This window comes from Periplaneta americana, chromosome 1 (genome assembly GCF_040183065.1).
Source record: "Periplaneta americana isolate PAMFEO1 chromosome 1, P.americana_PAMFEO1_priV1, whole genome shotgun sequence".
In the NCBI taxonomy this organism is placed as follows: domain Eukaryota; kingdom Metazoa; phylum Arthropoda; class Insecta; order Blattodea; family Blattidae; genus Periplaneta; species Periplaneta americana.
The window spans coordinates 144,197,637-144,210,148 of NC_091117.1; the positions used below are offsets into that span (position 1 = coordinate 144,197,637).

Sequence of the window (12,512 nt, forward strand, 5' to 3'; positions counted from 1 at the left end):
GAGTTCGACTCGAGTGTGCGTCCGCAACTGTGTCAGCATCCGAAGGCCTGAGTTCGAGTGCAGTGGACCGCAGTTGGAGGGACCTGAGTTCGAGTACAGTGAACTGTCTCTGAAGGTCTGTGGTTCGAGATACTGTGAACTCGAGTGACTGAGCTAGAAGAACTGTGAACTGAGAACTGATAGTTCTGATTTGTAAATAGTGCTTTGTAAATATTAGTTAAGATTAACAGTTCATTGTTGTTCGTAATAGTCCAAGTAAATTGTCATTGCCGTCAGTGGAGTGCAATAACGAATACTGTGTTGAGTGAAAATCCTATTGTTGACAAGAGCGTTTAAGGTGAATTGTAGAAAGGAATTATTGTTGGAAGAATAAAATCCTATTGTTGAGTGGAAATAAAATTCACAATATATACAAATTCAAATATCTTGGAGCAACAGTAACAAATATAAATGACACTCGGGAGGAAATTAAACACAGAATAAATATGGGAAATGCCTGTTATTATTCGACTGAGAAGCTTTTATCATCTAGTCTGTTGTCAAAATATCTTGAAGTTAGAATTCATAAAACAGTTATATTACTGGTTGATCTATATGGTTGTGAAACTTGGACTCTCACTTTGAGAGAGGAACAGAGATTAAGGGTGTTTGAGAATAAGATTCTTAGGAAAATATTTGGGGCTAAAAGGGATGAAGTTACAAGAGAATGGAGAAAGTTACACAACGCAGAATTGCAAGCATTGTATTCTTCACCTGACATAATTATTAGGAACATTAAATCCAGACATTTGAGATGGACAGGGCATGTAGCACGTATGGGCGAATCCAGAAATGCATATAGAGTGTTAGTTGGGAGGCCGGAGGGAAAAAGACCTTTGGGGAGACCGAGACGTAGGTGAGAGGATAATATTAAAATGGATTTGAGGGAGGTGGGATATAATGATAGAGAGTGGATTAATCTTGTACAGGATAGGGACCGATGGCGGGCTTATGTGAGGGCGGCAATGAACCTGCAGGTTCCTTAAAAGCCGTAAGTAAGTATATATACTATATATAGTACAGTAAAGTCAATCCCATTATAGGCCAAATAGATCTAGAGAGTGGCAAAGGTTAAGGCTTCCACTTTAACAATCACCATTAATGGCAGCAGAGATGTCAGTCTGCCACCTTTACCCCCAAGAAAATGCTCCTGGTACTTTTTTCCATTTTTCACAGTTGATTAGGAAATGTTCACTTTAACTATATATTCTTACACTGTAGCTAACATAACGTTAACCACATAGCATCCTAGCAAGTCTGTAGTTTCGTCCATACATCCAAATTTTTTTTCGTCACTTATCCCCTAATCTTCTGCATGTTCCCCCCCCCCTCCCCGAGAGCAAACTGGATGACAAAAGCTTCTCAACCAAATAATAGCAGGCATTTCCCATATTTATTCTGTGTTTAATTTCCTCTCGAGTGTCATTTATATTTCATGATTCTTTCTAGCTTGGAAAATATGACTGATATCAAGAGCTCCGTGAAATCACTTAACAGTATCTAAAGTTCTTAAAAACGACTAAATACATATACTTACTAGAATAATTATTAACCACATCAAAATTGTGAAAAGAAGGTCAAAAGTAACAAAAAGGCAGAAGAATCTTCGAACTACAGACATATGACCATCCCTTCTCATGCCTGTAACCAGATCTTCCGTTGCATAGCGTCCAGGTTGAGAACTTAGGCTGTGTTCTGCAAAGAAAAAGACAAAGATACAATTCAAAAATATAAATTATTACTTAAAACAGTAATAAACGAATACATGTATAAACACTCAGTAATAACACTCTTTCTCTCTTGCTCACTCCTAAATGACTTATTTGCTACTGTCAGGTCCATATGCATTTCAGTCTTTTGCCTAATTGTGCTACATAGAACTCCTGAACTAATTAGTCAAGCCATCCACTAACTCCGTGTCCTAAGATCTGGTACTTCACTGCATGTTAATACACTCAACTTTCACCTCTTTCTCTCAAGACTAGAACAGTATTTGCATTCCAGCACATCACAATAACACAGTACAAGGTGAATATTTGAGTTTGCCACTGAATTTACGCTGTTGGCTCTTTGTTGACATTCTGGTCTTATCAGCTGCCACTGACCCCAACTATATTTGCTGATCAATACCAGAATAATTAACAAGTGCGTACTCTCTTACAATCATTTATATTGTTAAAATAAGCTGCAACCTTGAACAAGTTAGTTAATTTGTGACGTTTAAAAAGGGTGCATCAGCTACTCTGGCTATTTGTGCTTTGTAAAAAATGCATGATGTTTAACAAATTTAAATAAATGTTCATTAAAACTGATAATATGGAGAAAGAAGTTTTACTCTGCTTTGTTTCCTCTTTATCCGACTTACACTAGTACAGGGAGGGAAGAGAGAGAAATTTGATTGTACGTTAGATATCTCGCAAATGCAAGCCTCACTGGTTATGGAATCAGGACAATTCAGAACCATTACTGAGACATCACAATGCACTAACCACATTGTTGCAAGAGCTGACATGGAGATAATTACGTCCCTAATTATATCTTACCTTTTCTCACAAATTTCTGCAAAGAACAAATGCCACTTAAATCAGATTGGTATTGTTATTTATGAGACCAGCATTAAGTGACATATCAACATTGTCTATTCAAACCTCTACTTCAACAAAATAAAGTCAGTTTTTACTACTCAGTCTACTTTTTTAAGTTATTTTACGATGCTGTATCAACATGTTAGGTTATTTAGCGTCTGAATGAGATGAAGGTGTTAATGCCAGTGAAATGAGTCCAGGGTCCAGCACCGAAAGTTACCCAGCATTTGCTCAAATTGGGTTGAGGGAAAATCCCAGAAAACACCTCAACCAGGTAACTTGAATCGAACCCGGGCCACCTGGTTTCACGGCCAGATGCACTAATTGTTACTCCACAAATGTGGACTACTCAGTGTATCATGCATTTCCTATCTCATGGAGTGCCACAGAAAGTTTACCAATGAAAACTGAGTGCCACAGAAAGTCTACCAATGAACACTTATCATCTGAACCAAATTTGCGCAAAAGTTATTTGAATCCATTTCATGAGGTGACATTGATAGTCATTCAGAAAGTAGCAGATTTTTGCATTTGAAATGACCGATTCACGGAATGGTACATAGAGCATTTTTTTATCAACAGACTTTGGGTGTCAATGGAGCAATTTGGAATCCCTAAAGCTCTCATTATTTTTATAAAAAGGATGTATGAATGTAAGGCATGTGTTAAAGTCAGAAATTGGGTATCATCAGAATTCATTACAACAAAAGGATTAAGATAGGGATGTGGGATGTCACCAACACTGTTTAAGATATTTATAGAATATATACTGATAAAGTGGAATAAGTCATGCAGAGGAATGGGAGTGAATATCAATGATCGGTTAATGCACAATTTAGTACTTGAGATGACCAGATTATAATAGGACAGGACAAAGAAGACATAGAATATATGGTCCGTAAATTAATGGATGCATTTGAAGCAGGTGGATTGAAAATAAATATTGCTAAAACAGAATACATGGTAATTGGAGGAATTTCAGAAGATCTACAGATACATGATGTCACAATTAAATGTGTTGAGGAATTCAAATACCTGGGATCCATTATTGATAAATCTGGCACATGTGAAAAAGATATTACTAATAGAGTAAATTGTGCTATGAAAGCGATTAGATCCCTGAATTGTGTTTTGTGGAGTAGGGACATGACTAGAAATACCAAACAGTATATTCTAAAAACAATAATAGGAAGCATACTTACATATGGTTCAGAAAGTTGGACAATAAATGAAAAAATGCAGAAAAGGATGTTGGCGACAGAAATGCATGGATTGCGAAGAAGTATGAGGATATCCAGACTAGAACGTGTAAGAAAAACATATATTAGGAAAGAAATGGGTGCAGATGAAACTGTTATGGATAGAATAGAAAATAGTTCTTTACAGTAGTATGAATATGTGCAACAAATGTCGGAGGAACGGTAGCCTAAATTTATCCTCAATGGGACCATGCCAGGAAGAAGAAAGCATGGAAGAGCTAGAAAGACATGGTATGAAGGCATACACACATACATGGTGAAGAGGGGCATGGAAGAGGGACAGTGGGAGAATAGGAAGCTCTGGAAAGCAGGAATCAAAGGCGAACTGCTGTGAAGTGGAAAGCCAGTAAAAGTAAAAGTAGAAGACAAGTACATCGTCGTTGTTCCTGCAATAACTCCTATGTGATATATTTATCAATTTTCAGATTTTTGCTCTATTAAATAACTTAAATAGTGATACAGCAAATAATAAAATCTTCTATATGTAATTATATTTCTTTCTTTCTAAAATTTAAGAACTCACATTCTCCTATGCACTACTGCCATAGAATGAGTAAAAGTTTTTCTTCCTACTGAACAATTTTATATTTTGCACATAGGAGTTATTGCAGGAACGACGACGATATAGAGCATTTAAAAAAATCAGTAAAACTAGTGAAAATACAGAGTGGTGCACAGGAATGGGAGATTTTGAATCAATTAATGCAAAGTCATACTTGAAGTTGGTAAGACACTGACACCACAATATTGTTTCTTAGGCATTGCCATTTCAGTTGCCATGAGGCAGTGGATGGAAGAGCATCATGAATTTGCAGTAAAAACAATTATGGTTGTGAAGCTGCATGACGAGGATTTCGGTTGATTGATGTAATGTTATCACTAGGGGGCAGATGTTGATGAGAAGTCATCATCTTAGTTTTCACATTAGGGTGATGCCTATTAATATAGAAATCCTTTTTATGTTAATATTAACGTAAAAAATAATGTCTTATATTGTATTTTTTTACGTTTTTGAACTAATAGGTCATTTTCATATTTTTCTTCGGCATTTCTTGGTCATTTTTAATACTTTGAAGAACTTTCAGATCATTTGAAATGCATTTTACTTTCTTCTTTACCGCTAGGTCTGTTAAATCATTTTCTAAGCAAATAGGTCAGTACTAATTACCTAGTGAATCTTATATATAAAAGTCAATGTGGCTATGTATGTATGTATGTATGTATGTACTCAATACAAATCTACACGCTTTGACCAATATTTGCCAAAGTTGGCACATTTAACCTTCATAACCTGGAGAAGAACATAGGCTACATTAAAATTGGACAGATGGACGTTAAATTATTGAAAACAATAAAAATTAGAACGAAATGGCATGTATTATATTACAATGGCCTCCTATTCTACAGTCAACTGTCTTTTATTTACGTCATCCAATCACGTCGTCTTCCGTTGTAAAAGCGGCCATATTGTTATTGAAATAATAAATAAAATAACATTAAATTAACATTACGTAAATGAGGAACGATTTCTTGATAGAAGGTGTCATGGGCAATAATATACAATACAAAATGACATAAAACACATATTTGTTTAGTTTTTATAAATTCAAAATCAAACATAATAGACAGCAAATGTGAAACATTTGTAATACTTAAATTCAAGCAGTTAAATATGTAGCTCTGTGTAGTGTTATGGTAAGATGAATGACTTTAATATATGGGGACCCAAGTTCGAACCTGAGCTAAACTTTCTTTTTTATTATTTTGATAATTTATTTACATTATTTTAAATACGTTATTTTATTTTAACCCGCCATAAAGGGAGTTTTACTACATAAATAATATATCCATAGTATTTTATTTATACTGTCTCATATTTTCGTTGGGTTTTACTTTGTTCATAGTTTGATTTTTCTATTATTTTATTTGTATTTCTGACGGTGTGGAAGAGAAGGCCTAATGGCCTTAACTACACGAGAATAAATAAATAAAAACAAATAAATATATAAATTTAAAAAAAAACCTTGAACGTCAGGCACAAGATGACATGTTTTCTTTTCGGTGCCTGATTTACAACTGTTTTAAATTGAGTTAACACTGGCAGGCATTTCGCTAAGGAGTTCATCAGTTCATGTAAGTGACGTTAAGTGAAGATTAATCTTAGCTTAGTAAAGGCAAATCGTTTTGGTTGTCTATAGTTAGGTTTCCGAGATTTCCGAAAATGTACTAAGCAGTTTAATTAAAAACAGAAGCAGAAAGGAAAACCCGTGCAATGCCAGGTGCTTTTAGCTAGTAAGTGAATAACAGTGAAGTTTGACTTTTATAGTTTGGAACAGACTCTAAACTCCATCCTTCATTCCACTGAAGGCTTCACTTCACACAACGGAAGTAACATAAAATGCTTGACAGCAGCTTAGTTTAAGTGAGGACTTTGACCGCTACTGTTCTTTTGTCAGTACGAGGGTGTCTTTAGAATTTATGTTTGGAAGGGGTGAAACTTTCAGTGTCCTGGACAGGACGTGGTTTGGAAGGGATGTCTACTGTAGTAGACAGTATTTTTAACACAAAGACTGCAAGAATGCACGTTGTGCCCACAATTTGTTTTGTCATTCACACTCCCTCATCTGGAAGATTGGTAACAAAAGTGAAGCACAGAAGGAGGAGAGAGAGAATGAAAGCACTGACATGAACCACCCCTGATTCAAGCACATTGTAAACTCTCATTAAAATCTATAGTTTTTCCTTAAAGCCTTCATTTTGTTGCATGTTCTTTTCCTTTATCTTAGCTAAATTCCAGGAAGTTGCCTCCTCCAAGATTTGCAGGGCAGTCATTGAAACAAGGTGACAAACTTTTAAGAAGTTGTGGTGCAAGTATGGTGAATAATATTTAAATGTCATTTTGTTTTAATTTTTTGTCATTTTTCCATTACTTTAAGGGCATTTTAATGATCATTTTAAGTAGATTTTTAGATCATCAACATCTGCCCCCTAGTTATCACGAATCCTAGCCTTCAGTTCATTTAGGGTGTGAGGACGACTATATCACTGAAGAAGATATACAACCATATTAATAACAACAATCAGTGCTTTTTTTCTAGTGTCAATATATTGTGAAGTTTCCCTCAACTCAGTTTCATTCTCTCTCTACTGACATCATGCTAGTTAACAACATGAGGAACCTTTTCTTACTAGAATTGTTGGGCCTCCTTTAATAAACTTCAACCTTGACAAATATGTTAAATCTTGGTTGCTGAAAGGTCATCATGCTACAACAGACGTCTCAAGAGTGTAACAGGAAAGGAGAAAATACTATGTCGTGTAAAATCTTCTAATACTTTGGGTACTGGTACTGGTGTGTAGATTAATAAATGCCTTTGTTGCAAACTGATTTATTATTTTGTTAACTCAAATTGAGTCAGTTTATGGCTACTAACATGAATTTGAGCAGTTTCACGGTATTGGGTGTAACACTCGCAACATTTTTTCATATTTCGAGATAAAATTATGTATAAGTTATTGAAGTCTGAGGTACAAAAGTATAATTGCTAACATATAGAGTATTATATTACTCACAAAACTCTATAAACAAAATCGTCTTATATTCAAACATACATATATATATATATATATATATATATATATAAAACATATATATACAGTATACAGTACACAGGGTGTGAGGGGTGTAAGTGTCATTATTTTAACTGACAATTATTCATGTCATAAGGAAGAAAAAATGTCCTCACAATTTTTTTTATAATGGAAAACTTATTATATGTCTTCCACGTATTAAATTTTATAATTTTTTATAATTGCATATTTAACTAATTATTAAAGTTTACAATATTAAACGTTTAACAATGTTATTGGATAGGCAGGAGGGAGTTTGCAAGTACACAGTACAGTTCAAGCGTGTACAGACATACTGGGACACACTAGATACTCTGTTCTAATGCAGGGGTGGACCAAGTCAACTGTTGTTTACATAAAACGAGCAGCAAATACAAACTTTTAATCTTATTAACATAACATTATGGTAAATTTCCATTTTATTTAACAATATTGCTCCATTTTTTATTGTATATCTAAACAAGAAACAATAACAATTTACTGCACAAAATCATACGAACTTTTTTTCTAATGCAACACTTTAATCCCTCCCGCTTCCATAAAGCAATACCACTTTAAACAAATTTCTGGTTCTGTTATTTTCGAAACGGGGTTAGAGACACTTAATTTCTAATAATCGTAGAGAAACTGTACAAAAGTTTGCCGAATAGGTAACCTGTTTTGCGGGAAACATTGATGGTACACCCTTCTTGTGCCACTTGAATTACGACGACGTCCTCCATAAATTAATAACATAAACTGTGAATGACATTGTAAGTTGTTTATCGAATACCCTGTACTGAACTGTCATCTGCTCGGCAGTAGACCTATGGACAGGGAGCTTGAACTCAGCTTACAAGTATGTACTGTAGGTCTGTGCACAGTACTACCTGCCCAACATGTTGCCATGTCCCTCACGCCAGAATATTAACAAATTTAAGCATACATTATTACTTGATTTCACGAAAACGTAATAGAACACACAAATATTTATTAGACAGTATAGGCCAATTTCTATCTGATGCTTTTCCAATTCAATGTGGGCTAAAGCAAAGATGCACTATCACCTTCACTTTTTAACTTCGCTCTGGAATATGCCATTAGGAAAGTTCAGGATAACAGGCAGGGTTTGGAATTGAAACGGGTTACATCAGGTTCTTGTCTATGCGGATGACGTGAATATGTTAGGAGAAAATTCACAAACGATTAGGGAAAACACGGAAATTTTACTTCAAGCAAGTAAAGCAATAGGTTTGAAAGTAAATCCCGAAAAGACAAGTATGATTATGTCTCGTGACTAGAATATTGTACTAAATGGAAACATAAAAATTGGAGATTTATCCTTCAAAGAGATTGAAAAATTCAAATATCTTGGAGCAATAGTAATAAGTACAAATGACACTTGGAAAAAAATTAAACGCAGAATAAATATGGGAAATACCTGTTATTATTCGGTTGAGAAGATTTTGTCACCTAGTCTGCTGTCAAAAAATCTGAAAGTTAGAATTTATAAAACAGTTATACTACGGGCTGTTCTGTATGGTTGGGAAACTTGGACTCTCACTTTGAGAAAGGAACAGAGATTAAGGGTGTTTGAGAATAAGGTTCTTAGGAAAATATTTGGGGCTAAGAAGGATGAAGTTACAGGAGAATGGAGAAAGTTACACAACGCAGAACTGCACGCATTGTTTTCTTCACCTGACATAATTAGGAACATTAAATCCAAACGTTTGAGATGGCAGGGCATATAGCACATATGGGCGAATCCAGAAATGCATATAGTGTGTTAGTTTGGAGACCATAGGGAAAAAGACCTTTGGGGAGGCCGAGACGTAGATGGGAGGATAATATTAAAATGGATTTGAGGGAGATGGGATATCATGATAGAGGCTGGATTAATCTTGCATAGGATAGGACTGATGGCGGGCTTATGTGAGGGCAGCAATGAACCTGCGGGTTCCTTAAAAGCCATTTGTAGGTAAGTAAGTACCGTAATATTAACTCTTTGCTAGATATGCCTACTGATGTAATTGTTTTCGTAATTTTACTAACGATATAAGCAGTATAACGCAATTAAAATAAGAAAATATTTTTTCTGGGAAAACTATCAAGTTTTGACCCTATGTTGTATGGACATTTTTTGATCCAGTAGACCATCCCTGACAACTGTGAAAAGAATGGCACTTATACCCCTTATATATTATATAAACATTTATCTTTGTGATAAACCTTTGGGCCTATTGCCTTTGCGTCCAACACCATATAGGCATTACTACTACAATTAGAAAAAAACTTTGTTCAGTACATGGGCGCAGTGATAGTAGGAGGAAGAAGAATAAACTGCACAAGATTTGCTGACATGGCATTATTAGCCCAAGAGGAGATGATACTAAGGGATATGCTACTGGAGCTAAATGACAGCTGTGAGCAGTATGGGATGAAGATAAATGCAAACAAGACGAAGACCATGGCCATAGGAAGAAAAATAAAGAAGATAAACTTGTGAATTCTACATGAGTCAGTAAGTAAGTGGATAAATTCAAATTCTTTGGGTTTACTACAAGCAATAACATGAGCTGCTGTCAGGAAATCAAAAGGAGGATAGCAATGGCAAAGGAAGCTTTTAATAGAAAAAGAAGCATCCTGTGCAGGCCTCTAGAAAAAGAACTAAGGAAGAGACTAGTGAAGTGCTTTGTGTGGAGTGTGACATTGTATGGGGGCAGAACCATGGGCATACGACGAAGTGAAGAGAAGCGACTACAAGCATTTGAAATGTGGATATGGAGAAAAATGGAGCGTGTGATTTTTTTCATTTTAGTAGGTTATTTTACGACGCTTTTCCAACATCTTAAGTTATTTAGCATCTGAATGAGATGAATGTGATAATGCCGGTGAAATGAGTCCGGAGTACAGCACCGAAAGTTACCCAGTATTTGCTCATATTGGGTTGAAGGAAAACCCCGGAAAAAACCTCAACCAGGTAACTTGCCCCGAGCGGGAATCGAATCCGGGCCACCTGGTTTCGCGGCCAGACGCGCTAACCGTTACTCCAAAAGTGTAGACTGGAGCGTGTTAATGGACAGACAGAATAAGAAATAAAGTTGTGTTGGTCAGAGTGGGTGAAGAATGAATGATGCTGTATTATACTAATATACATTATTTTTCACTTACGAAATTGTGGTGTAGGTTGTTGACTAGATGTACTAGCTGTCAGAAGAGCTTCTGCAACAGCTCTGACTTCTTCATTGACACTCATATTTACAAGCTTCTGTAATTAAATATTCTTAACTTAATAACTTTAATAACAAAGTTTCATTAAAATTAATAAAGCAAAATATTAACAGAAAAAAAAAACAAAATTAATAACTCAGACGTTACCTAAATGCATGTCCATTATTAATATTACTGATTATTAAGCATACAATCACAGTAATTTTCACTCACCTGCTATTGTTCTAAAAACTTCCGTCACTTCCACAAGTTCTAAATGATGACAGTTTTAATGTTAAACAGTATATCTATTATAGTCATATGCAAACACTAACTTTACATTTCAGTGACGAATGTCTTGACAACGAAATTGTACTTAAAAGATAGTATGTCTCTCTTGAACAGAAGCTCCTAATCTTTAACAACATTGCATTTCCTTATGAATCATGGAGTGATGATAATTTCAGTTCGATAAAAAAAAAGCTGGGTTATGAAACATCCAACTATACCACAATATTTATGAGTTTAGACTGATTAATATATTAGATTTTACATTTAAAATGTTCATATGAACGTATGTCAATAGGGTAATCACGCTTTCCTATTTCGATCCAGTAAAAACAATAACGTCAAACACACTTTGTTTTCCTCTAAATTACTATCACAAATTACTATAACAAAGGAAAGCAATATTCATGTAATCACATGTTTAAACACACTGAGAAAATAGATGAGGGTAAATGTTTGATCATTTTTACAAGCAATCTAAAGTTACTATAACGAAAGGTTGATAAATAGTCACAAAAATTTTGTCGAGGTTTTAATGACTTCAAATGACGGAGAATTGCGTGTTTCAATCAAGATACACGAATAATTATGATACACACGGCTTTGTAGATACTATGCAATCTAATGGCACATTGTTTTGAATGTGATCAGATCGGACAAGTTGTTTACAGTGTAGCCAATATTGAGGAATTTTTGCTAAATTTCATGGAATTTTTAACTTCTTTGGTATCCCCCTCCCCCACACACTACACAATTCCTCGGCCCCATACCATCCTAGACCATTACTTCTATGATCTAGGATATCACTTAAAGCCTAATTCACACGGGGATAGTTTACGGGAGTCAAGTGTTTGGAGCAAGTCGACTTTCCTTCAACTTTCCCCGTGTGATATGGTTGAGACAGTCAAGTTGTGACTTGGCGGTCAAGCAGAATTTGAGTTGACGACCCGTCAACTGTTTTAGGCCTATTGTCGAAGTAAATTAATAATTATTAATAATGAGCGCTCCTAAGTGGAATTCCAACGATATCATAAAGTTTTTGGAAGTGTATGAGAAGTATGAACTTCTATGGAATATACGTAACAAAGAATACCTCAATAAAAACAAGCGGGAATTATTATTCCAGAAACTAGTCAGCGAACTCATGGAACAAGGTTTCAAAAACATAGACGTATATCAAGAGGAGTTCTACTCCTCTTGACGTATATATAGAAGTGGTTCGAAAAAAGTTAAAAACCCTTAAAACAGGACGCATTCTGAGATGTTTCCTGTATTCTGCACGACCTTCTTCAGCTAATTCTTTCAACGAGGTATTAGATGCACCGTGCATAATTCTTCTACGAATCCATTTCTTAACCCATGTTCTCTTTTCCTTTTTTTCAAGAATATTTTGTAATTCATACAATAACAAGGCGCCAATTAGCTGCTTGAATATGTGCTGGTGGCATCTTCAGTTTCACCAAACTAAAAATGCCAGTTCACTATTGATTTTTATTAACTATAACAGAATACAAGAACTCAA

General features: G+C 35.2%; 1 protein-coding gene across 3 annotated transcripts in view; it reads right to left on the reverse strand.

Annotated features, from left to right (window-relative positions):
• The window catches only part of Start1 (Steroidogenic acute regulatory protein-like), a 75,210-nt gene extending 63,613 nt beyond the window's left edge, over positions 1 to 11,597 (reverse strand). For 2 of the 3 annotated variants that reach the window (XM_069828825.1, XM_069828816.1), the window contains exons 1-3: positions 10,937 to 11,597; positions 10,664 to 10,760; positions 1,577 to 1,734 (exon numbers count right to left, since the gene is read on the reverse strand). In XM_069828825.1, the coding sequence (XP_069684926.1) occupies positions 1,577 to 1,734; positions 10,664 to 10,748 (243 nt within the window). In that variant the 5' untranslated portion in view covers positions 10,749 to 10,760; positions 10,937 to 11,597. The remainder of the gene's footprint in view (positions 1 to 1,576; positions 1,735 to 10,663; positions 10,761 to 10,936) is intronic. The other variant, XM_069828807.1, reaches the window with a different exon arrangement.
• Positions 11,598 to 12,512: the final 915 nt, after the last annotated feature.